At 42.7% G+C, this 26,379-nt stretch overlaps 1 protein-coding gene across 2 annotated transcripts in view; it reads right to left on the bottom strand.

The window, feature by feature from the left end:
• Positions 1–26,379, bottom strand: part of AGO1 (argonaute RISC component 1) — a 43,817-nt gene that overhangs the window by 8,816 nt on the left and 8,622 nt on the right. Inside the window, exons 3-15 of one of the 2 annotated variants that reach the window (XM_056122750.1) lie at positions 23,798–23,918; positions 23,035–23,216; positions 22,519–22,655; positions 22,159–22,293; positions 21,761–21,848; positions 20,598–20,745; positions 15,290–15,409; positions 14,811–14,933; positions 14,542–14,675; positions 10,384–10,568; positions 3,516–3,675; positions 3,062–3,152; positions 947–1,141 (exon numbers count right to left, since the gene is read on the bottom strand). In XM_056122750.1, the coding sequence (XP_055978725.1) occupies positions 947–1,141; positions 3,062–3,152; positions 3,516–3,675; positions 10,384–10,568; positions 14,542–14,675; positions 14,811–14,933; positions 15,290–15,409; positions 20,598–20,745; positions 21,761–21,848; positions 22,159–22,293; positions 22,519–22,655; positions 23,035–23,216; positions 23,798–23,918 (1,819 nt within the window). Of the gene's footprint in view, positions 1–946; positions 1,142–3,061; positions 3,153–3,515; positions 3,676–10,383; positions 10,569–14,541; positions 14,676–14,810; positions 14,934–15,289; positions 15,410–20,597; positions 20,746–21,760; positions 21,849–22,158; positions 22,294–22,518; positions 22,656–23,034; positions 23,217–23,797; positions 23,919–26,379 lie in introns of those variants that run through there. The other variant, XM_056122751.1, reaches the window with a different exon arrangement.

Raw genomic sequence — 26,379 nt, 5'->3', positions numbered from 1 at the left:
CAGTAACAGACTGTAAAGATGAAAAGGAGAAAGACTAGGAGGAGCATTATTTAGAAAGGTCAAGAGTACTCATTCTCGGGGCTAGAGAGATAGCACAGTGGGTAGGGTGTTTGCCTTCCACATGGCCGACCCGGGTTCGATTCCCAGCATCCCATATGGTTCCCTGAGCACCGCCAAGGGTGACTCCTGAGTGCAGAGCCAGGAGTAACCCCTGTGCATCGCCAGGTGTGACCCAAAAAGAAAAAAAAAAGAGTACTCATTCTCAAACTGTGGTCTCCAGAATTACCCAGGAACTTGTCAGAAATGCATATTACAAGATCTCATCCTAGACTTACCAAATTAGAAATTTATTTTAGCTTTTTATAGACCCTGCCTGGCTGCGTTCAAGGCCCACTCCTGGACTTTGTACTCTCCCAGGCTCCCAAAGCACAAGCTCTTAAAAGAATTTCTACTATTTGGGGGCTATAGGACAGGTGGGGCCCACACAGTACTGAGATGTACTCGACCGACCGCTTGTATGTATTCTACCAATTCAGCCATACACCCAGCCTTGCAAAATGTTTTACTAAGCTCTTCAGGTGATCATGAGGTGTGCTAAAAGTTTGAGAATCACTAGTTAATCTTCAGGATTGGGGATGTAGCACAAATGCAGAGCCGCTACCCTCACCTTCACGAAGTTCAGGGTGGCTCTATCCCTGGTAATGTCAAGTGGGGCGGGGGTGGGTGGGGGAGATTTAGGGGGGAGAGTATGTCTGACTTCAGTGTGAACCAACTAGTAAATAAGCGGTGAAAAGACTGCCTCTCAGTTGTGATACTATTCCCAATTCTCCATTTAACAAAACTCACTGAAATAGCACCTCATAAGTAAGGCACACAGCAATACTCTGCTGTCATTAGACCCTCTGTCCTCAAAATGAAGGCGTTCTCCACCTTCTGTGGGCCCTACCTGGGGAAGCTGGCCTTCAGGAACCCCATCTCGGTAGAAGATGATGCGGGTAGGCTTGAAGCGAGTGGACTTGTAGAACTGGATTAGCAACTCACGAACCATGTAGGATAAGTCCTCAATGATCTCCTGCCGTGGTCGCTGAACCCGCACGGTAGCACAGTAACGGCTGGGGTGAGCATCCATACTGCCTACCACCTAACAATCAAAGAGTCAGAATCAGTCCCCACAATCTCCACTTTTCCACTGCCAGGATGTGGATTTGGGGAAAGGCAAAGGAGCAAGAAAATTTCAAAAGAACGAGAAGGGCTTTTCAATTCAGTGAACATTAGATTCAACCATTATACTACCATATTCATCTGACCTTCTTCCTCCACTCAAATGAAGATAAGAAAATCATGTGTGGGGCTAGAGCAATAGCATAGAGGGTAAGGCGTTTGCCTTGCACACGGCCAACCTAGGTTCGATTCCCAGCATCCCATATGGTCCCCCGAGCACCACCAGGAGTGATTCCTGAGTGCAAAGCCAGGAGTAACCCCTGGGCATCGCCGGGTGGGACCCCCCCAAAAAAAGAAGGAGAAGAAGGAAAAAAAAAGAATACCATGTGCTTGTAGTGCTGTGGTGTATATATAATGCACTTTGCATAAGGCCTGGATGACATAGGTATTTGAGAAATTTGATTTCCCTACTCTTTGCAGAGGAATATGCAAAGGTTTAGAACTTCTATGTCACGCAAAGAGTGACCTCATACACTCACAAGGTTGTGTCTTTTTTCCAATATAAATGCTAATCTATCCAGCAATTGTAGTGAAGGGTGATGAGTCATTTTCAAAGGGAATAGTGACCAAAGCCCAAGGAAAACAAGAGATAAACACAATATTAGGTTTCTCTGAATTTACAAGCCGAAACCAGTCTGGGAAAAAAAAAAAAAGGGTAAAGATTGTGGAAAAAGAAGTGAGAAGGAAGTCTCTTGGACAAAGAAAGCAAAAAGTCAGGAAAGGGATTAGAGAGACATCTAATATACTAGGTTGATAAGGAGTGGGGATGGAGAGGATAAAAGGGTGGTACTAGTAATAAGTTAATAACTTTTTAAGGAAAAGATATTGCCATTCCCATACCCTAAAAGTGGGTTGGAGAGAAAGAAACTCAAATAAGCAAGAATAATGGAGACTTGGCCAAGTCTCTGGGCACAGTGTAAATTCTTTTTTTTTTTTTTTCTGTTTTGTTTTTGGGCTCCACCTGGTGGTGCTCAGGGATCCAATCCGGGGCTGCTGCATAAATAGCAAATGCACTTAGCTACTGTACTATTACCCGGGCCCCAGAGTCTAAACTCTTATCCCTCCAGAAAAATAGTTTTATTTTATTTATCTATTTATTTTTGCTTTTAATGTCACACCTGGCGCCGCACAGGGGTTACTCCTGGCTCCGCACTCAGGAATCACTCCTGGCGGTGCTCAGGCGACCACATGGGATGCTGGGAACTGAATCCCGGTTGGCCACGTGCAAGACAAACACCCTACCCATTATGCTATCGCTCCAGTCCCTCCAGACAAATAGTTTTAAAAGACACCATAGGGGCCAGAGACACAGTACAATAGGTAGGGCATTTTTCTTGCATGCAGCTGACCCAGGGTGGATCCCTGATACTACATATGGATATGATCCTCTGATCCTGCCAGGAGTGATCCCTAAACTCAGAGCCATGAGTAAGCTCTGATCACTGCTGGATGTGACCCAAACGCCTCTCCCCAAGGGAAAGATAAAAGACACCACAGAGTTAGATTTATGAAGATCCAAGGGAACAGTTAGTGGGTATTGATCAGTGAAAGGAGATATCATGAAGGGTTAAGAGAACTGAGTGAAGAAACAAAATTGTGTGGTTTTAGGAGTTCAGAGATTAAAAAAAAGAAGAACCTCACAAAGAAGACAAAGTATTGGGATGAAAACATATAGCTCAAAGGGCTGAGCACATGTTTTGCAGGCTGGATGCCTGGGTTCAACCCTTGGCAAGGCATGATTCCCTGAGCACCACCAGAAGAGGCAACTAAGCACCCTGCAGTTGAGGCCCAAATCTCCTCTGCCACACCCTGCAGAAAATAAGATGGAAATACCACTCACTGCTGTGATAGAAGGTTTTTTCCCATCTCCTGCTGGCGGGTGTGTAACATCTGCTCCCAGGAATATCACCGGCTGTTGAAAGACGGCAGAGCTGAACAAGGAAGAGAAAATAAATGGTGATGGGTTAGATCTTCTATTCATAGTACCATTTAGGACCCACTCTGAGCCTCTTCCTCAGTGTCTGATTCACTTTGCCTGGCTATGGTCTATCTTTTAATCAATCCCCCAAATTATATCTTTTCCTTTGGTTTTTGAGCCATACCTAGCAGTGCTTAGGGGTTAGCTCCAGCTCTGGGCTTGAGGATCACTCGGCAGTGCTCAGGGCACCATGAGGGGCCAGGGATCAAATCCCAGTCTCTTCCTACAAAGCATATGCTCAGCACCTTTAAGCGATCTCTCTGGCCCCCACCATTGTACCTTGCCTTAAATAGTAAGTAGGTAACAGAACTCATACCGCTGGTGTGGGACTAGGATGTTGTTAATGCCACCAAGTTTGACATTGATCTTGAGGCAGAGATTGGACAGAGTCTGAGGTGAGGTCTTGACCACATTCTTCACTTGTACACACTGCGTAGCCATTCCCAAGAGCGTATCTCCAACACGTTTCACCTCAGCTGTGAGCAGGGAGACAACTAATCAGTGAATTCAACAGATATGTATAATGAATGCCTATAGACTGTCAAGAATGAGGTTCTAGGGGAAAACAATGATGAGTAGAAACCCAGGGTCCTTACTCTTATATCAACTACTAATTTGTCACTAATAATTATTTGCTAAAAGTCATTCTTACAGTAACAAGTTTTAAAAATCACGAAAATTCCAATAATGATACATGCTACCACCAAAAACTTCATGGAAATTTGAGAACATTTAATAGGGGATAATTACATAGCCAAGCAAGAATTGAGTTAAGTAATGATTGAACATAAATTTAATGTAGAAAAGAATCTAGAACAAAGGGAGAGTTTGGCAGAGGGCATTTCAGGCAGAGGGAACAATATGCAAAATGCACAAATAAGAGATAGCAACTGTTTTTTGAGAAACTGAAGGGTATAGAAAAAAGAAGAGTAAAGAACACTTATGTGAGAGAATGTGGCATCAGACTTACCTAGGAAATAAATGGTGGTTGCTTATATTACAAGACAATTGTTAAGATGAAAAAAAAAGTAATAGATATTTAAAAGACTCGGAGATTATATATGTAAGTAAGCAAAAAAAAAAAGTTTTATGAATAACTCCTGGATTTCTATCTTTAGTAACAGGATAGATCATACATTCTTTTCAATTATTTTGAGCTTATTTTTTGATTACCGAGCGAAGACATCAACTAAGCATCAGAGAGTAGTTCACTGGAAGCTCAAGGGAAGTCTAATCAATAAGCAAATCTGTGAGATATTTAGGTACCTAATGGAAAGCATTATCTTGTTGAGATCACCAAGGAGAACACAGTGAAAAAAGAAAACCGAGACATGAATTTTAAGCAACTCCCAAAATTTACAGGATGCGTCTATTGAGAAAAATTAAGAACTAAAAGAAAGATCATGACACTGTTACAACATTAGTAAGGAAAGAGATTTATTTCAAGAAGCAGAAGTGGTCAAAGGCTCCTGAGATATCTGGTTGAGAACCAGAAAATATCCTTCGGATTTAGGAATAATGAGGGGAAAAATTAATCTATAGAGGCAAAAACTGCCTTGGTGAGATAAAAATACTAAGAGATATAAGACTAATAAAGCATTTTATGTTTTCAATGGGAAAGACTTGAACACGTTAAAAGAAAAAAGCTAAGGGAAAGTGGGTAGGACACTTGCCTTGCGTGCAGCTGACATAGGCTCTATCCCTGGCACCCCAAGTCCTGCTCACAAGTGATTCCTGAGTGCAGAGCCAGAAGTTAGCCCTGAGCATTGCTGAGTATGGGCCCGAAAACAGAACGAAAACTCAAGAGGGAAAAATCTCAGAGCCAAGTTATTTTCCGCTTTTATCCTGGATACATTTACTAATGTCGTTTCTGTACCTGCACTCTCAGAACACAATGAAAACAGGGTTTCTGAGAATTCATTTAGTTCTAAATGAAAAAGTTAAATAATTTAAAAGAAAACATGTTAGTCTAGTTATGACCTTGGAATTTTTTAAATGACACAAAATACAATTCATACAGAAAAATATTAATAAGCCAGAGTACATAAAAACTTAAATTTCTGTTTAACACAAGACAATACTAAAAAGTGAAAAGCAGGAGCTGGAGAGATAGGTAGGGCACTTGCCGTGCACATTACCAGCCTGGGTTCGATCTCCAGCATCCCATATGGTACCCCAGGCATCACCAGTGGTAATTTCTGTGTGCAGAGCCAGGAGTAACCTCTGAGTATATCGCTGGGTATGGTCCAAACTCCACACCCCACCAAAAAATGTATATTACATACCTATATAGATAGAACAAATACAAGATTTTTCAGGACAAGGCCGTTCAAGCTTTAGAGGTCAAAATAAATGGTTATTATTGATGAGAAATTATAGTAACTTGGTTGTGGTACCGTTCTGCTACCAAAATTGAGTTCTGATTATACTGCAGTCTCACTTTGAGAAAAATCAAGTGAACCAAATATCTAAGATTTCTGTAAGTATATTATATTGCAATTTAAAAAAAAGTACAAGTATACTTTAAAAAAAGACAACAGTATCATTTGTGGATAATTAGCTAAATATACAAAAGATAGGATAAGATATGATATACTAACTAAAATTCTAGGGCTGAAGAGATACTAGAGTGGGTAGGGTACTTGCTTTGCATGCAGCTGACCAAGGTTAGATTCCCGACATCATATCGTCCCCAGAGCCCTACCAGGAGTAATTCCTGAGCACAGAACCAGGAATAACCCAAGCACACCAGATACAGGTCCAAAACAAACCAAAAAATTAGGTAAATTTGACTGTCTACACTTTCAGAGGAACTACAATGGCAAATGGACTTTGCTTTTGACCATCAAAGAAAATTTCATTACCTTAGCCTTCCAGGGTGAAAGTTCTTTAGAAAAAGCTGGCTGATCCTCTTTTTTGAGGGCGTGTCACAGGGGCCACGCGTGGTAGAGCTCAGGGTTACTCCTAGATCTGAGCTCAGGGATCAGGGCTCAGGGGACCACACAGGGTGCCAGAGATAAAAATCTTGATTGGCCACATGCAAGAAAAGCACCATAACCATTATACTATCATTCTAGCCCTGATCCTCTTTTATTACTTTTGATATTGTTTTTGTTTTTTTGGGGGGGGCTCGAGGTAAAGGTAAAGGTAAAGGCCCTCCCATTGATCGTCGATTTGCTCGAGCGGGCCCAGTAACGTCTCCATTGGAGACTTTGTTGTTACTGTGTTTGGCATATCGAATACTCTCGGTAGCTTGCCGGGCTCTCTGAGAGGGGCGGAGGAATCGAACTCGGGTCGGCCGCTTGTAAGGCGAACACCCTACCACTGTGCTATCGCTCCAGCCCAGCCTGGTAATACAGGCTACTTCCAGTTGGATGTTTGGGGGCTCACTTCTCGCTGTGCCTTGGGGACCATATGGTCTGATGGATGGAACCTGACCTGCTACATGAAAAGCATGTGCTCCAGCACTGATTCTTTTGCAATGTTTTGAAGCCAAAACATTGGATTCGTCCTTTAATTGAAGGAACCAAAAATATAAAATCATTCAAGACAGTGTTCCTAAAACAGATCCTTATTTTACATCCAAGGTCATCAATCTGTTTAAGTTTAAGGACCACTGACTGGAAAACCTACTTCCCTCTGAAAGGAATTACTGAGTATCAACTCTCAGTTCAAGGCTCTACCCATAGGCATAGATGTGTGGAGGAAAGGTTTCAGAGAATTATATTCCATGTTCAAAATAATAAGGCAGTACTTGACTGTCTCCTGAAAATAATTTCTGCAGAAATACAGAGACAAGTTGATCCTTCAGAAGGGATACAAGAGGAGCTTCAAGAAATAAATACATTCAAACTAGGACCTGAACAATGGAGAATTTTTAAGGACAAGTTGCATGATAAGATGAGTCATTAGATATTCTAAGCCAAGGCAAATGATGTGAACAAAAACTAGAGATTGGAAAACACAGAGAAGGAATAAGCAGAGAATCTACTATTTACCACACACTGTTGGAAACTGCTTTTAATATAACCAACTCATGAAACTCAGAAAAGCAAGACAATCTGCTAAAACCAGTATACCAGCATAGCTAAAATTAAAATTCAGTGCTATCTTAACTTCAAAACAAAAGATGTTTCTATAGTATATCTGGTATAAGAAAAAGTTGAAAAACAGGGAATAAAGCATTAGTACAGTGGGCAGAGTACTTGCTTTGCCTGCGGCTGAACAGATTTGATCTTTGACATCCCATATGGTCCCCCCAAGCCTGAAAGGAGTGGTCTCTGAGTGCAGAGACAGGAGAAAGACCTAAATACCACTGACTCTGTGTGTGTGTGTGTGTATGTGTGTGTGTGTGTGTGTGTGTGTGTGTGTGTGTGTGTTGGGGGGGGGGCATGAATGAAGACACAATAAGAAATGTTAGCAGGCCTGAATTTGATCCCTGGCATTGCATGGAATCCAAGCACACCAAGAATGGCCTTGGTGGCCTTTGAGCACCTGCTTCAACAGGTATGGCCCTCACAGCAATAGTGATCAAAAAAAAAAGTGTTAAGTAGGTTGAGTGTTGAGGATGTGGCTCAAGTGACAGAATACACAAGCCTTGCATGTGAGTTTCTGGGTTTGATCACTATCACTGCATAGTCCCTGAAACATAGTCATTTATGGTCCCCACAACTGAAAAAAAAAAAAAAAACGAAGACGAAAGTGTGGATGGTGAATAGGAACTCGACCTTAAACTAAGAAAAAACAAATAGTGGAGAGGAAGCAGGAGAAGACAAACTGCCTCCAAAGTCTGATAATGTCTGAAAGAAGGCACCCAGAAGTGATTATACAGAAGAAAGAATATAAAAACAGAAAAGTTGGGGCTGGGGAGATAGTACAGTGGCAAAGGTGCTCGCCTTGTACGCAGTCAACCCAGGTTCAATCTCCAACTCTAATATGGTCCTCCAAGCCCTGCCAGGAGCGACCCTGAAAGCAGAAACAGGAGTGAGCCCTGAGTACAGCCAGGTGCGGGCCAACTTTTTGTTTGTTTATTTTGGGACCACTCCTGGCAGTGCTCAGAGATTACTCCTGACTCTGCAATCAAGGATCACTCCTAGAGTGCTCAGGGAACCATATGGAATGCTGAAAATCAAACCCAGTTTGGCTACATGCAACCCATTGTACTATGGCTCCAGACCCCAATTAAAAAAAAAAAACATAAGAGTTTACTGATGAGAAGATGACAAGCTATTAAAGAGATGGCATACCAAAATAAGGGCAGTGACTACATCTGTTTCACTTATGAGAAGTATTCAGGATCTAGCACTAAATATCCAAGGTCAGAATTACCTCGGATTAGAAAACCACAGTGTTTCACATACAGCAGTTGATCAATAGACTCTCACAGGAGTAAAGAATAGTAAGAAGGTCAAACGAGCTGTGAAACTTTGTAGCTGAGTCAAAAACATCACGACGATAGGTGATAACTGGATCACCTGAAATAAATGAGAATTTTTCTAGTATGCAAAGACAAGAAGAAAGTGCAGAATATAGAAAAGAGATGTTCCTGGTAATGACAAAAATAAACTAAGAGGGGCTAGAGGAATAGTACAGCTGACCCAGGTGTGATGCCTGGCACTGCATGTGGTCCCCCAGCACTACCTTGAGTAATACCTGGGGGTCAAGTCAAGGGTAAGCTCTGAGCACACCTGCGAGACCCCCAAACCACCGCACCCTCAAATAAAGTGAGATTTAAAAAAAAATCAAGAAGTTAAAGGGAAAGGAGAACAAAGAAAAGCCACTGGTTACCCACTATAGAGAAGGTTTAAGATCAAAGTAGAGGGGAAATAGATGAAACAATTGAAGGAATGGCTAGCAAGGGAGTAAAATGTAAAGATTCAAAATATTTGATAAAGGATGAATGATGTGGCTCAATGGCAAACTGCATGCATGCATGTATGAGACCTGGGTTCAATTCTCAGCACTACTAAACATCTTTTTTTTTCTTTTTAAGGAAAACAAAAAAGTTAAATGAGATGGCATGATTGAGGTGCTATGCTCTAAAGATGTTTACAGTTGAAGGGTATGAAATTGCAGAGGTAGCAGGATGGATAGGGATCAAGAGCATACATTATTTAAGTAAGGTAAAAGAAATCTCTTAAAAACAGGAAGGAGGGGGGTTGGAGTGATAGCACAGAAGGTAGGCTATTTGCCTTGCACGTGGCTGACCCGGGTTCGATTCTCAGCATCCCATATGGTCCCCTGAGCACTGTCAGGAGTGTTTCCTGAGTGCAAAGCCAGGAGTAATCCCTGAGCATCGCCAGGTGTGACCCAAAAAGAAAAAAAAAAACAGGAAAAGAAGGAGGGCCGTAGAAACAGTATAAAGGTTCTCTCTGTATGCAGCAAACCCAGGTTCAAATACTCAGCACTAGGTAGTCCCTCCTTAACACTAGCAGGGGTTATTCCTGAGCATACAGCCAGGAATATCACCTAGCACTCCTGGATATGGGCCCTGACAATCCCCATGTGCCCTCCAACAAAAAAGTATGAAGGGAGAGAGGGAAATCAGTAAGAGTCAGGGTCAGGGTCAAGGTCAGAGTCAGGGTCGGGGTCAGGGTCAGGGTCCCGGCTCTGAGACAGATGGGCATATTACCATTCCTAAAGAGAGAGGAAAAGAGATAGAGAGAAAGACAACTTCTTAAAAAGTCCTGATCATCACTGTATAATTGAAACCCAAGCACAAAAATTTGCAAGTCCACAACTGTACCTCATGATGTCTCACTAATAAAAACTTAAAAAAAAAAAAGTCCTAATCATTCCCAGGCAATTGAATACTAATAGAAACAACCCAAATTTTGTAGGTTTACTACATAATGTCTTGATAGATGATGTACTCTGAAGAGTAAGATTCTGGACAGACCCATCTTTGCATCTGGCAGGGCATACCATGGCATACCAGTACGCAGAAGATCCCAGTAAATATTGTTGGAAGGGAACTTCCAGCTCATACAGATGTTCATAAAGGCACATTATTTTCCAGAAGGTGGAGCACTGACATTAAGAGGCAGCTCTGGCTGCAGCCAAGTGTCTTATAGGGTCAGGGTCCCGGCTCTGAGACAGATGGGCATATTACCCTATTAGCTGACCTGATAGGGAACTTCCCTGAGAAGAGACCTAACATTATTACTGTCCCCAGAGAACTGTACCATACACTGGTGTCTTCCCTGGAAGGATGACGATAATGAGCTGCAACCCTGAGTAGGTATTCTTGAGATGCCGGAACATGGGCTCCACGCTATCTGCTCCTTGTGCGTATTTGCAGAAGCAAGGCTGGCCCTGGATAGGCATGCCTGCATCCTTGGAAATCTTCCGAAGCTGGTCCGTGAAGTTCCTGCAGCACACATATAGACATGACAAAAGGCAATAAAATCTACTTTAATACCTCTGATCAAATACCTCCATCTTAAGTACCTAGAACAATGACAGACACTGAGCTTCTAAGACGACTGAGAAATGATCACAGCAAGTACAAAAAAGTACCGGTATCACTGAATAAGATAAGAAATTTTGCTAAGCATTTCAGGGTCAGAGAGCTGATGGAGGCTAAAGAAGGGACCTGGTACAGATGCCCAAGAAGAAGGCCTCTTCACTCATATTAAATAAGGTTCTAATACTGATACAAGCATAGGAGATTTTCATTGAAAATAAGCTCCCTCCTCTCACTGGTCTTTTGAAATCTGAGAGTGAACAATTAAAGGAGCTTTCTTCCTGTGACTTTAGAGATTTATCCTGGGAAAGAGAAACACAGTTGGAAGAGAGGATACACATGCAGTAAAAAATTGAAAAACCTCAAGCTGTGTAAATATAATGAGCAGCTGGAAATTTAATTTGTGAAACGCCTACATTTAGATTAAAAGCAATAATGTACTAGAGAAAATGCAAGCACTTACTAAAGGGATATTACTATATAGCATATAAATCTCAATACAATAGATTTAAAATTTCATGTAATGGGAAGAACATTTTTCCACGTACATACAAAAATATAAGGAAGATAAATAAGGTATGACACTATTATGTAAATTTTAAAACCATGCATAGATTAGAAAGTATATAAACTGCCTAGAAAAGTTATAATTCACATTAGGGGATGCATGAGAAAAAAAGGAAATGGGACTCGAAAAGAGTACAAAAAGAACATCAGATTTATCTCCAATATTTACTTTAAATGAAATAAATATAACAAAACAAGACAACCTAATCATTATTTCATGTAAATAAAAGCCAAAGGTATGAAGGATTACAAACAGTGTTGTCCTATTCATCTGCCTTGTAAACAAACACCTGCTAAATAATGTACTACTAAATTACATTAATAGTGGATTTTTACTTCAAAGGGATATTTCCAATCTTCTCTCAACTTCCAGATCACATTTGGGATACTGTCTCTACAGATGTGAGTTACAAGATGCTGAGAAGAATCTAAGATAAGAAGAGTCTTGAAGTTCTGTCCTAAATATGCAATAGCTAGAACAAGGCCTCTTTGGTCAGATGAAAACAAACCAAAAAAATTTGAAAAAGAACCCTGAAAGTTGATCCTAGGAATTTCTTATCCCTTCCCAATCATCAATTTCTTCAACTCCACAGCGACATATATCTGCCCTCGCTGTCTCAGTGGAAATATGCCTTTGCCTGGGTTCTGGATCCCATCTCCTCAGATACATTTGGGAAGATACAGTTAGTGCTCTGAGTTCCAGTCTCAGTTTCTGTTACAATTTCTCTGAGTTCCAACTTCAGCTTCTGTTCACAATGCACTTACTCTACCTGGACAATCTTATCCATCACCAAAACTACAAGTTTTTCTCTTTAGCTCAGAATGACACAGTCAACTGGGTACCCCAGACCCTGGCACACAAGTCACACAACTTATCCCCTGTAATCTAGGGATCACTGCAGAATGAAATGTCTGGTGAACTTGCTTCTTCCAATTGAGATTTTAAGTTTATCAGTTTCTTTTCCCCCAAATATCCAAAACAACTGATTGTTTTTCATAAGTATTGGACAAGAAAAGCAGGCAGGAATGAAAGAGAGGCACAAATACAATGAACAACCAATGAGGTGACACAGGACAGCAAGTTAGGAACATCTCCCATAAAGTCAAGCGTTAGCCCTTCAATAGAAGGCCCAGGCTAGTAGTGGGCCTTCTTAGCTAAAAATCCTAAGAACCCTATAAAGGGGATAAAAGGAACTCACTTACTATGTTACTCATATGTGGTATTTAAACAAAAAAAAAGAGATTGAATAAAGAAAACAAACCTCAGAGGCATAAAGAAATAGTACATCAGGTATGGCACTTGCCTTGCACACTACTGACCCGGGTTCAATCCCCTGAATCCTATGTGGTCCCCCAAGCACCACTCAGAAGTAATTACTGAGTACAGAGCCAGGAGTAACTTCCAAGCATCGCCGGGTATAGCCACCTCGCCCAAAATAAAGAAAACAAACCTCAGAATTGAGGTTACCAATGGGGAGCAGGGGACAGACTAAAAGTGACCTAATTAGGCACTTGCTGATGGAGGTGCAGTAACTTTACACACCAAAAGTATAAACATTAGGACTATTGTAAGCTGGGGCTGGAGCAACAGTATAGCAGGTAGGGCATTTACCTTGCACGCCACCGACCTGGGTTTGATTCCCACCATCCCATATGGTCCCCTGAGCACCACCAGGAATAATTCCTGAGTGCAAAGCCAGGAGTAACCCCTGTGCATTGTGGGTGTGACCAAAAAAAAAAAAAAAGACTATTGTAAGCCATGTAATTGTTTTTTTGATAGAAAGACAGACAGACATTTAAGAGAAACTGCAAATGTGATGGTGGTAGTTGTATATCTGTGCAGGAAGATGAAAAAAGAGAGAATGCACCCTCAGGAGTAGTTATCACTTGCTAAGGTATACCTCTTTATTATCTCAAAAGTTATCAAAAGTGGTCAGTTCCATCAATTGGTTCTTACACCCATGGTGCACTAACCTCAATTAAGATTCAAAGAATAAAGTCATACTTCAAAAGAATGCCAAAATGAAGAAAATACATTTTAAATGAGCTAATTTTTCAGTATCTGAAATATCTCCCAATGAAGAGTATAAAGGAAAATAAAATAAAATAAAAAATAAAGAGTATAAGGGAAATAAAGGGGCAGGGTCACTTACTCCTTTACTCAAGACCTTGATTCCCCTATTTGCCTGTCCCTCCAAGCCCCAAGGGAGGTCTCCCAAGTGGTGCTTAGGAGAGCAGGTAGGAGCAGGCCTCTAGTGGTTCAGCATGAAGTTTCTATGGTGGGCACTGCTCAGCCCTACAGTGCTGGGGATTACCCAGGCCATCCTGGCAGTGTTCAGGGACACCATGGCTCCAGAAATCAAACAGGGGTCAGCGCAGGAAGGCCTTAATCCCTGTGCTACCTCTCTAGCTCCTGCGTTCCTTTAAATCATTTAGCTACATCACTTTCTTCAGAGAAAGCGCTGTGACATCTACTCCCAGTCCCTCAACCACAAATACAGCAGAAGTCTTACCGTTCATATTCACCAGAATTCAATTCTGATTTCTTGAACCTGACAGTAAAGGTTCTGTGAATAGGGGCCACAGTGATATTACAGTGGGTAGGCATTTGCCTTGCACACAGCCAACCTGGGTTTGATCCTTAGTACACCATATGGTCCCCCAAGGCCACCAAGAGTGATCCATGAGCATATGGCCAGGAGTAAGCCCTGAGCATCAAGGAGGGTGAACCCAAAACAAAAACAAAAAAATTCTGTGTACAGAAAGAACAATTCAGGAGAGTTGAACAGTTAACTCCTTTTTGTTCCCAAATAGGAAAATAAAACTTTTGAAGTCTGAGACCTAATTTGATCATCTCTGATACTTTGGTACTTGATATGCAAACCATATACAAGTTGTCTCTGAGTCTGAGTCTCCTAAAAATGGAATAGCACCAGCTAACTATGAAGATGAAATGAAGGAACACAAAATTAGGTACAAGAGTTCATAAACATTAGTCATCACTACAACTTATAATACTATCAAATAAAATAACAATAATAATAAGGTCTCTCTTAGAAGATCCACACCCTGAAAACATCATCTCTACCAAACACAAGGTTCTATTTATTAAAATTTCTGACCACAAATGGCAGGAAGAGAAACAGGCAGATACAGCTCAAGTTAGAGAGCAGAAGAGCAGAAAGGGAGGTAAAGAGAGAGGGTCAGAAAGAAGAGACAACAAATCAAACCCGACCCCTTAGTGGGAGGGAAAGGTACACGGCTCTAGGGTCCTTCCCACCCTTCCACCCATATAAACAACCCTCCTTACTTGAGCACCTCTTCTCGACACTGCTTTTGGGGTGCGAAGCAGGCGATGGCCCAGACTTTGATCTCAATCCCATTGTAGAACTGTTTCCCCCGCATGTCCCAGACTCCCTGATTGGGTGTAGCAATGGCCCGGTTCTGGGGATAGGCAGAGGGGGCGCCCAGGTGAGCCTCAATAGAGCCAGGTGAGCAGGGGAACAAAAGCCCCTGGCTATCCAACCCAACCTCCCACCAAAGGCCCCAGATATGTTGTCTGGCCCTGACCCTGCTCACCCGGCCGCCGTACTGCAAGATGGGCGCCGGCAGCACTCGCCCTGTCACCTCCGTCATGTCATCTTTCACTTTGATCCCAAACTCCTGGATGTAGGGATCCAGGTTGTAGCTGGCGTTCTTCATCTGCAAAACAGAAGAAGGGGATCTCAGAAGAGCAGCAACCTGAAAATACTGTTAATTCACCCAAGGAGAAAGCCTCAAAGAACAACTGGGGCTGCTAGCGACGGCAACAAAAAGAGGATTGGGAAAAGGGGGGATGAGGTAAATGGGAATAGATAATCCAGGGAAGTAATTCGGGGGGAGGGGATAGGAAGTAAAGCAAGCTAAAGGGACAAGAGGCAAAAACAGTATTTTGGAGTCCTGGAAACAAATCCAGACTTATGTCCTCATAAGGATACTGCCAGGGCAGAAAAATATCTGCGCTACCAGAGGCCCCAATAACAAGCATCCAATTAATATTTTCCTGTGGCCCCACTGACCAGGCGGCTGATTTCCTCTTGTCTGTCTGGGGCCGACCTAGCCGTAGCCTTTATCATGGTCGATGTCTGGTTATCTGTCAGCTTCTTAATGCAGCGCTGCCCAGCCACAATGTTACAGACCTGGGGAAATAAGAAAAAGAAACTCTGGACTGAGTACTGCCCACCTGTTGTCAGGCTCCCACAGTAAAGAGACCCTGGCTGTCAAACCTGAGAGAGGAAGTGCAAAACTCCTGTGTATTGTCAAGTTAGTTGGGAAATTTGCCTGTGAGATACAAAAGGCATTACAGTGATTCTATGATTAAGATTCTGGGACCCAGAGGCAGAGATGAGTTTAGGTCTCATATGTTGAGGAAATTCCCTAAACAGTCTCATAGCGTTGTTTGGAGGTTAAATAAAGCACTTGAGGGACTGGAGAGGTAGGATAGTGGGTAAGGTGCTCGCTCTGCACACAACCACCTCAGGTTCAATCCCCGGCACCTCAAATGCTCTCCTAAGTTATGCTATGAGTGATCCCTGAACACAGAGCCAGGAGAAAACTCTGACTACAGCCAGGTGTGCCCCAAAAACAAACAAATTAAAAATTACCAAAAAAAAAAAGAGTACTTGAATTAGGTACAGTTTGAGTCAAATTGTAGCATAACTTATCATTTACCACAGGAAATAGTATAGAGCCGTTCTGAACACTAGGTAACTTATTATGCACAAACTACATTCCAAAGGTAGTAGACAGCTCTCCAATAGTGGCCTCTTCATCCTGTAACCAAACAGGACTTGGGATGGATTTTCAATTCTTGAGCCTCAGTCTAAAGGTGATCACTGGCCCCTGAATTATAGAAACCTGTCTATTAGGCAGAGTGCCCTCTAGGTGTGATTAAGCAGCCTACCTTGAACAAAATGGAAATCAGAAAAGTTTTGATACATAAGATCTCACGAGATATTCCCTGCTGAATAAGAAACATTCTGACAGAGTAGAGAGCTAGTATACTTGGAAGTTTTAAATTTGAAGCCCAGCGTTGCCATTTTTAGACGGCACCTTACCCACTATCCTACCTCTCCCGTCCCTCAAGTGCTTTATTTAACCTCCAAACAAACCTATGAGATTGTTTCCGGTTCCTCTACTTAACATATGAGACCTAAACAGAGCATTATCCACTTGAGACTGCTCCTTTAACTTCATTTTGCTTTTTTGTTTGTTTACTTTTGTTTGTTTTGAGCCAACTAAGCAGTGCTCAGGGGAATCATATAGGGTTCCAGGAATCAAACCCAGGCCAGTCACATGCTAGGCAAGCACCTTACCCGCTATACTATCTCTCCGGCCCCAGAGAGCTTCTTTAATTTCAATCACAGGAAAAAGTCTAGCTATCTCCTGAGGTTGCTGTGAGAATTAAGACAAAATAAAAAGTGCACCTAGTTCCCACAGTGACAACAATTTTTTAAATGGCATAGTTTTATTACTTTTTTAAATTGAATCACTGTGAGATATTGTTACAAAGCTTTCATGCTCGAGTTTCAGTCATACAATGATCAAACTCCCATCCCGCCACCAGTGCACATTTTCCATTACCAATGTGCCCAGTAACTCCCCGCCCACCCCAACCCTCCTACTGCCTCTATGGCAGACAATTTCCCCCATACTCTCTCTCAACTTTGGGGCATTATGGTTTGCAATATAGATACTGAGAGGATATCACCTTTGTTCCTTTATCTACTTCCAGCACACATCTCCCATCCCGAATGATCTCTCCAACCATCATTAACTTAGGGATCCCTTTTCTATTCCAGCTGCCTTCTCCCCCACTTCATGAGCAATATTCCTGGCCCTTGTCTCTACTGAATGACAACAACTTAAGTACGGATCCCGTTCCCTAATTTCCAGAGTACATGCTGAACAATGGGTGGAAAAAACAAAACTCTGTCCATTAATTACAAAAATCACAAATCAGTTGATTCACTTAATCAAAGCCTGGAATTATTAATATTTGAAATGTTGCTCCCTTAAGGTACCTTAAATTTGCAGCACTTGCTACAGAATCAATATGAGAAACATACAGAATGTTCAAGATGTGAAGAAATCAACATGTTCATACACTGCTGGTAGAAATGTAAAATGATTTAGCTACATTACTAAAGATATGAAGTATGGAGATTTCTCAAAATGTTACATAATTTCCACATGATCCAGTAATTCTATTTCTGGTTATATATCCAAAAGAACCAAAATTGGTATCTAAATAAATTACAAAAGCTGGAGAGTACAGCAGGTAGGGTGGTTGCCTTGCACCCAGTTGACCTGGGTTCGATCCCTGGCATCCCATATGTACCCCGAGCACCGCCAGGAGTGATTCCTGAATGCAGAGTAAGGAATAAACTCTAAACAACACCAAGCATGGACCAAAAAAACAAATAATAATTATAATAATAAAATTATTTGTATACCTGTATTTATTGAGTATTATTTACAATAGTTAAAAGATGGAAGCAGGGGCCAGAAAAATAGTATAGCATTCAGGATGCCTGCCTTACACACAGCTCATCTGGATTCCATCCCTGGTACCACATCTGGAACCTTGAGCTCCACCAGGTGTCATCTCTGAACGCAGAGCCTGGGGTTAGTATGCCCTGAGCACTGTTGGGTGTGACCCAAAAACAAAACAAAACAAAAAAAAGGCAGAAGAGCTACCGTACATCAGTAAATTAAGGGGCAAATAAAATGTGGTATATACAAAGAACTGTCAGTCTTAATGGAAGAAAATTTAAAACATAAAGGATGGAGGTGATTCTGATATGCTGCAACATACATGAATCTTGAAACGCTATGCTACGTGAAATATGCCAATCAAAAATAGATCATATAAAATAAAAGGTCATATGTAGCCCATTTATATGATATATCCAGAATATACAAAACCAACAGAGACAGACGTAAGTCATTAATTACTAAGAGTGGTAAGGGGAAGAATGAACGGTGAGGAATTGCTAACGGGTTGAACTTCCTTTTGTGGGTGATGCAGGAGGCGTGGGTTTGACCTCAGCACCACAAGGTCCCCCAAGCAATCCATGAGCACAGAACCAAGAACAGTCTCTGAGCACTGCTGGGTGTGGCCCCAAACCAAAATCATCTCCATCTACTACCCTCTTCCCAGCCCTTCCCCACATACTTCATGCTAACCATTATGGTCTTCTGTCCTCCCAAAAGATTCAAGTTCCCCAAGGAACTTGAATGCTGAGTGAAGAAGTCAGAAGGAGAGGAACAGAGCATCTCTGGATGAGGCCCAAAACAAAAACCAACAACAAAGCATGAGTTCCAATCCTTGAGCTAACTCCCTGAACCTATTGCCTGAGCTTTGAGATTTGCTATTAACTCCTTCCTTCAGATGATTACAGATTGGGTCTACCTCATAATTTAGGACTCGACTCAACTCAACTGTTTCCTAAAACAGGCTTACCTTGACCACAGTAACTAAACACCCTCCACCCTTACTTCTATTCCCTTAATCTGTTTTATTATTCTTGAAACACCACCATTGATACTAACTTATTATCATATATAGTCTGTCTCCCCCTTTTAGAATGTGAGTTTCATGATTGTAATGGACCATCTATCTTGTTAAACTCTATTTCTGGCACATTAAAAAAAAAAAAAAGATAAGCCAAAGCTGGAGAAATAGTAAAGTGGGTGGCACACTTGGCCTTGCATGAGGCCAACCCAAGTTTAATTTATGGTACCCTGCATGGCCCTCCAAGCCCACCAGGGATCCTTGAGTGTAGAGCCAGGAGTAAACCCTAAACATGATGGGTGTGGCCAAAAAGTAAAAAAGAAGGGGCTGGTAGCACAGCGGGTAGGGTATTTGCCTTGCACGGGGCCAACCCGGGTTCGTTTCCCAGCATCCCATATGGTCCCCCGAGCACCACCAGGAGTAATTCCTGAGTGCATGAGCCAGGAGTAACCTATGTGTGTCGCTGGGTGTTACCCAAAAAAAGGGAAAAGAAAAGAGAAGATATGACACAATAACAAGAACTCAATAAACATTTGTTAAACAACAGTAAAAATGAAGATAAAAATCATTATATAAATTATTCATCTTACTACTGTATAAACAGAAGGAACATTACCTAACAAACCTCAGTTTATAGCAGTTACTACCTAAAACCTATCTACTCACCTGAGATTGCCTAAGGAATTCTGTTTATACCTCAGAGAACATAATGTTTTCATTCCACTTTCTGGGCATCATCAGTCATTAATTTAGAGTTCTTAAGTTTGGTAACTTCTCTTCTTTCAGTCTAATGCCCTCTAGTTGTTCTGAATTCCAAATGCTAACCAATGGCTTGGGTTTTAATCCCAGGTATCCTGACTCCTGTTGCTAAAATAAAGTACCGGGAAGTATAGGCTAGGTAAGTAATTCTCCAACTTCATTGTTCCTGAGTTCCTCTGGATTCTACTAATGTGGGTAGAACTTGGGATTCTGCATTTCAAGCGACACTTTGTTAATGCTTGTTGTACAGTACCAGGTGTACTGACTAAATTCTGAGCAGCACTGATCTGGACAAGTAAGTAGGCAGTAGGAGTTTCTATTTGGACATTTTGGCTAATGTATAACAAACCCTGTAACCTAATGTTCTTCAGTCATATTTTATAATTTAAATAGTATAGTATTCTTTCTTCAATTATAGGAGTTAAAAGGTATGCTTTTAGGATAAAATATAACAAATCCTGGGGCTAAAACTTTTTTTAAAGAAAAATATCTGTTTCCTGTAAAACAAGGTATTCCAATAGCTCTATGTCATTTACTATCATTAGTTTCAGGCAGCAGACAAAATTAAGAGGACATTGAGGGGCTGGAGCAACAGTACAGTGGTCAGGATGTTTTTCCTACATGTGGCCAACCCAGGTTCAATCCCTGGCATCCCATGTGGTCCCCCAAGCACCACCAGCAGTAATTCCAGAGAGCAGAACCAGAAGAAATCCCTGAGCATTGCTGGGCGTAACCCAAAATACAAAAAAAAAAAAAAAGAGGATACTTCTGAGCACTGAATAAACTAATTAATAAATACAGCTTTTGCATGGACAATACTGAAAGAACAAGAGAAAAATAGTGTATATGGAATGAACAAGAGAAAAATAGTGTATATGGAAAGTACTTAGCAGGTAAATATAAGGCCTACATTTCTGACCTTATAATAATCAAGATGTCAATTTTCCAAAATTCACAATGCAGACAAGAGACTTCAAATGAAATAGATCTGAGAGGATCAGTGTGAAGGTACAATATCTGTTCCCTGGCCCAATCATCACTGGCAGCCTCACCTCTAGGGGTAGGTAGGTATGCTTTTGTTCTTGGCCAACTTGCAGGCAGGGCAGGTGGGGATACTTGAGCTGAAGGTTATATTTCTGCTTGAAATACTGTGCCACTGTGCACTCCACAGTCTGTCCACTCTCCAGCTGCAAGGGAAACCTGTTTGGGGGGAAGGGAAGGTAGTGTCACATCCTAGCATGCAATTCTGCCTTGCTAGGCCCACAATCATGGGAAATCTCAAACATGACTTCATCCCTATCTGGCCTCTTTGAACACCGCCACTCATGGAAAAGTGGGCAATACACTGACGCAAGGAAAAGACCGAAGATTTAACAGTTAAGTCAGGACCATACTTGACTCCTTTCATGTTAAGTCTAAAAGCTTGAAACACAAGAAAGATTCATGGTCTAGTAAAGTCTGAAGTCAACAAGGTGGACAGAGAGGCCAGGAGAGTCGAAGAGCACATGCCTAGCATATGCAAGGCCCTGAGTTAAATCCCCACAGTAGGCCCCCAATCCTCATCACAGCAGAACCAGGTATGGTCCTGGTGGTTCTAAGAACCATCAGCCTATCCATCTATTACCAGAAGTAGCCCCAGTTGAAAAAGAGAAGACGAGGGTGGGGTGTGTGTAGCAATAGTACAATGGATAGGGCATTTGCCATGCAGTTGACCAGTGTCCAATCCCTGGCATCCCATGCGGTCCCCCAAGCCTCCGGCAGTGATCCCTGAGCACCGACTCACGAGTAAGCCCTATGCACCGGTGGGTGTGGCCCAAAAAACAAAAAAGAGGGAAGCTGGATAGAATTAGTGTCAGCTACCTCAAAGTCTATGCCAGAAGTTCAGCTTTCCTTTTCAAGAGGAAAGGTGAGTTGAGAAAGACTTTAACATTTACAAAACTGAAAGAGGAGTCAGGGAAACATGCCTGCTCTATAGGAGAGGCCCAGGGAGGAAAGGTGGATATCAGGAATGCAAAATGGTACACTATCTATCAATCTGGGAAGGTTGAAGGAGGAATGTTAAATTTCCTCAGCCATTTATCTTTAAACACAGGGTCAGTAAGTTTCATTTTCAGGGCAAGATTGGGGGTGCGGAAAGGGGAGGTTGATGGGTGGTGGCAGGGAATGTGTTGAAATGTCAGCCCTTTAGGATGACTTAATATCCCTGCCAACTTACGTTTGATGACTAGCAGGGCGGCGGGTAACATTACACACTCGGTATTTCCTCTTCATCTGCCCACAGTGGGTCACTTCCACCTTCAGACCTGGGAAACAGTGTGTCAGGGTTGGAAGGATTTCTCACGTGCCCAGGCCTGGCCTCTCTCCTGAACACTGAACACAACCCAGTCGATTTTTCCTTTAAAGGATAAAGTTAACACCTGACCAGGGAGATATCGCAAAAGAACTGGAGCGCTTGCTCTGCTTGTGGGAGGCTCAGGTTTCATCCCTAGCATCACAGGACTCTCCGAGCACCACCAGGACCAACTCCCGGAGCACTGTAGCAGAAATGGAGCCAGTCCCCCGCCATCACCCAAATCAAAAGAACTACTTGTGTTCTCTCAACTGGATGCTCACCCTTGATCTCCTTGGTGAATCGCACACGCTGAGAGTCTGTGAGGGGCTTGGGCTGCTCGTCTATGTTCCTGATGTCCAGCACCTCACACATGAACTCGATCACTGGCTGTGCCTTATAGAAGGCAGTGGCTGAGACTGTGGGGACAGGGTAAGGAGAACGCAGATGAGGTCCTGTCTTCCAGGAAAAATGAAGGCACATCTCTTTCACACCCTCTTCCTTATAGGGTTTTGGGATGGGGGAGGGGTCCCAGGGCAGTAGGGATTAGACTAGGACTGTGGTTGCAGAGCTGGGAGGGATGAGGCTGGGGGTGTGGTCACTGGATTTAGGGTGCCCCTGGCTCCATAGCTCTCCCCACTCACCATCAATGTTGAGCATCATCTTCCACATGGCAGGGCGCACAGACTGGTGAAAGCCGAACCAGACCTCGCGCCCACCCCCCAGCGGGTGGTAGTAGCCCTCAGGCGGTGAGAAGAAGGAGCGGCCCACAGGGGTGTACCTGGCAGGGACAGGCAGAGAACTGGTCCCTCGGGCACAGGCCCCCACCCTGTGAGGCATCCTGGGCACGGAGGAGCCCTGGCCTGGAAGGCAGGACACCGGGGCTTTAATTCCAGCTCTGATTCTTGACTAGCCGTGAGACTGACCTTGTGCAAGTCTCTACCCTTTCTCTGCCCTGCTGGGACAGACGGGGTGAGGTCCAAAGACATCTAAAAGGGTCAGGGTCAAGACTTTAAACCATCTAAATGCATATGCACATCTGCCTGACATATCTTAGGGCAATAAAGAAGTTTTTATTTATTAGGATCTGCTCATTCCCCTCCCCCCTCCATAGCAGTTCTACCACCACTAGTAGCCCAGATACTAACTACATCCAGTACCTCATGGATGCCAGGTGCCTCATGGCCACATCCAGGGCTTGCACAGACTCCAGGGGAACAGGGATCTGGCCACTGACTAGGGCCTCATGCAGCATTCGCCAACTCACAATGGCTAGCCACTTGATGGACACCTTGAAGATTCGATCCTTCCCTTCCCCGGGGATAGTCACCTCAAAGTCAACCTTCAGAAAAGAGGCAAGGTGAAGAGTGACCAGTATTACAAACAGTCAACATCTCTTACTCCACCCAACTACTCTCTGCCTGATGGATTTGCCAAGAATCCATTTCTTCAGTTTTCAGGGACTCCAAATGAAGACTTGAATACACCCAGGGCCAGGGAAATACCTCAAAGAGCTGAACCATTTGCCGAGCATGTGCTAGGCCCCAGTTCAGTCCCAAATAACACAGCCTCCCAAAGATTATCAGATATATTCTGAAGCCCCTACCACCATTTAGAAAGGGCTCTCATGACCCTAAAAAATAATGAATAAATCTACCCACTTGTCTCCAGCAACTCTGGTTTGGTGCTTCTGCCCCACTCAATTTCATTCAGCAGGAAGTTCTTTAGGTCTACTTTAAATCTAACCTGTCTGGGACAGGAAAGGGCTTGGAAGTTGAGTAAACCTTAACATCTACCCATCCCTCATTCTAAAAGAGTTTCTCAGCACAGAGATGAAATGGATCTCTAGACTTTCAGTCTCTAGACAGGCTTTCATAACTCAAATTCCAAACTGCTGTCTCCCAGGATGTGCCCCAAACTTACCCGTTCATTTCCAATGGGCAGTGCAGTAACAGTGTAAATGTTCTTCTTTCCATCATACACGGGCTTGCGGTCACCAAAGATCTGAGGCTTGAAATGTTGGACCATGTATTCCACCACTTCCCTGTGGGGGATAGGAGTGGCCTGTGGAAGCTGAGAGACTACCACTTCAAGTTTATGGAGCTAATCCAAAGTCCAGAAAATGTACTATCAACTACATTCTCTCTTAGCACCTAATATAATCTCATTTGTTTATTTGGCTTTTGGGTCATACCTAATGGTGCTCAGGACTTACTCTGGGCTCTGCTCAGAGAACACTCCTGGTGGGTTTGGGGGACCATACGGGGTGCTGGTGATTAAATCCAGGCTAGCCACATGCAAGGCAAGCATACTACCCACTGTACTATCTAGATAGCCCCATATATTCTCATCTATTTTATGGCAGTATTTCTCATTCATTGAAACACCTTATTAATATGTAAATCCAGGGGCCAGAGAGATAGTACAGTGTGTAGGGTGCTGACCTTGCACACAGCCAACACAGGTTTGATCCTCAGCACCCCATAATGGTCTCCCAAGTCCACCAAGAATGATCCCTGAATTCAGACATAGGAGTAAGCTTTAAGCACTGCTGGTATGGCCCCAAAGCCAAAAATAATAAAATGAAACAAAATACAGATTTAGAGCCAGTATGTCTAGAACTAAGCTTGAAAGTCTTTATCTCTAAAATACTTCCAGGGGGCGGGAGCAATAGTACACTGGGTAGGGTGTTTGCCTTGCACGAGACTGACCCAGGTTCGATTCCCAGCATCCTATATGGTCCTCCGAGCACTGCCAGGAGTAGCTCCTGAATCCAGAGCCAGAAGTAACCCCTGAGCATCATCGGGTGTGACCCCCTCTCAAATAATAATTTAAAAAATTTAATTTAAAAAATAAAATAAAATACTTCCAGATGATGCTTCCAGTCCTCATATCACCAAGGCTTTAAAGGACCTGCAAGAATAGATGTGAATGCTTTCTGAGCAGAGACAGAGTCCGAAAGAAGAAGGGCTTAATCTCCAGATCGTCCCAGAATCAGGAACAGAATCCACACTGCAACTATCTCCAAAATGATAAACAAAAAGACAGGTGCAGAAGGGATCTAAATTGGAATAAACTGTGGAAAGAGAACTTCATCTCTTACATCATTTTGAAGTCTTAATCATTCCTGTTCTCTAAGATTACACTGCCCCTTAATCCTCAAAAATCCCAACCAACCAACCTCTTTCACCTTCTAAAACAAGACTCTTAAATATTCATTGATACAAAGACTCAAAATGTACACTGGCTGTTACCTGTAAACAGATAGTTTCAATCCCAATAAGACTCAGTGCTGTCCAGAAATCTTTTTCATGTCCGAGGATCATTTCCATTACTCTCAAGACTATATGAGGTGTGGTGCCTCAGAGAGACAGTACAGCAGGTAAGGCACCTGCGTTACAGGCAGCCAACCCAGTTCAATCCTGAGACAGCATATGGTTCCCCGAGCCCTGCCACGAGTGATCCCTTAGTGCAGAGGTAGGACTATGTGTGGAGCAGAGAGAGTATATAAAGGTGTTTGGTTTGTACACAGCTGATCCAGTTTCGATCCCCACCACCACTGATGTACTGTGAAGCCCTCTCTGCTACTACCCTTTACTTCCAGAATCATCCCTACTTCTTATAATAAAAGACCTTTAACTCCAAAAACAGTAGAACATAATAGACAAAGTTACCCTCAAGCTCCCAGAGAAACATTTTTATCTAAACACAAACTTTCCTTTTTCTCCACCTCATGTTTGAATTGTCTCTTCCATACAAAGCTTTTAAACATGAAAAGTTATATTTATCTTCATTCATGAGAGACCTATAATGAAATACTAGGCCAAAATATATTATTTTAGTTATTGAAATACCAAAGACAGAGGGTCAGAGAGACAGTACGATAGGTAAGACTCCTGGCGTACAAGAAGCTGGCCTAGGTACTATCCTCAGCATCCCATATGACCCCCCAAGTCAGGCAGGAGTGATCTCAGAATGCAGAGCCAGGAGTAGCCCTGAGCATAGCAGGGTGGGACTCAAAAAGAAAAGAAAACAAAAAACAAAGATTAAAAAGCCAAAATGCCGGACTGGAACAGATATGGAGGAAAGGCATTCTGATTCCCTACTGATGAGAATATAAACTGGCGTAACTTATTTTTTTAAAAAAGAACATCAATATCTCGAAGTATCTAATTTTATTTTGTTTTTATTTTGAAGCTATACCCAGTGGAACTCAAGGCTTACTTCAGGCTCTGTGCTCAGGGGGGAAAAAGGGGTGACAGGGATAAGAAGTAAATCGGCTGCATGCAAGGCAAAGGCATTATTACCTCTCCAGCTCTTCTCATAGTTTTGTGGAGGGTTTTGTGGTTTTTGTTTGTTTGGCTTCAAACACTGCACTGCACTGCCCTCCCATTGTTCATCGATTTGCTCGAGCGGGCCCAGTAACGTCTCCATTATTAAACTTGTTGTTACTGTGTTTGGCATATCGAATACATCACGGGGAGCTTGCCAGGCTTTGCCGTGCG

The sequence above is a fragment of the Sorex fumeus genome, unplaced genomic scaffold (genome assembly GCF_029834395.1).
Source record: "Sorex fumeus unplaced genomic scaffold, SorFum_2.1 ptg000047l, whole genome shotgun sequence".
NCBI classification, from domain to species: domain Eukaryota; kingdom Metazoa; phylum Chordata; class Mammalia; order Eulipotyphla; family Soricidae; genus Sorex; species Sorex fumeus.
This window is presented reverse-complemented; position numbering and strand designations above follow the sequence as displayed.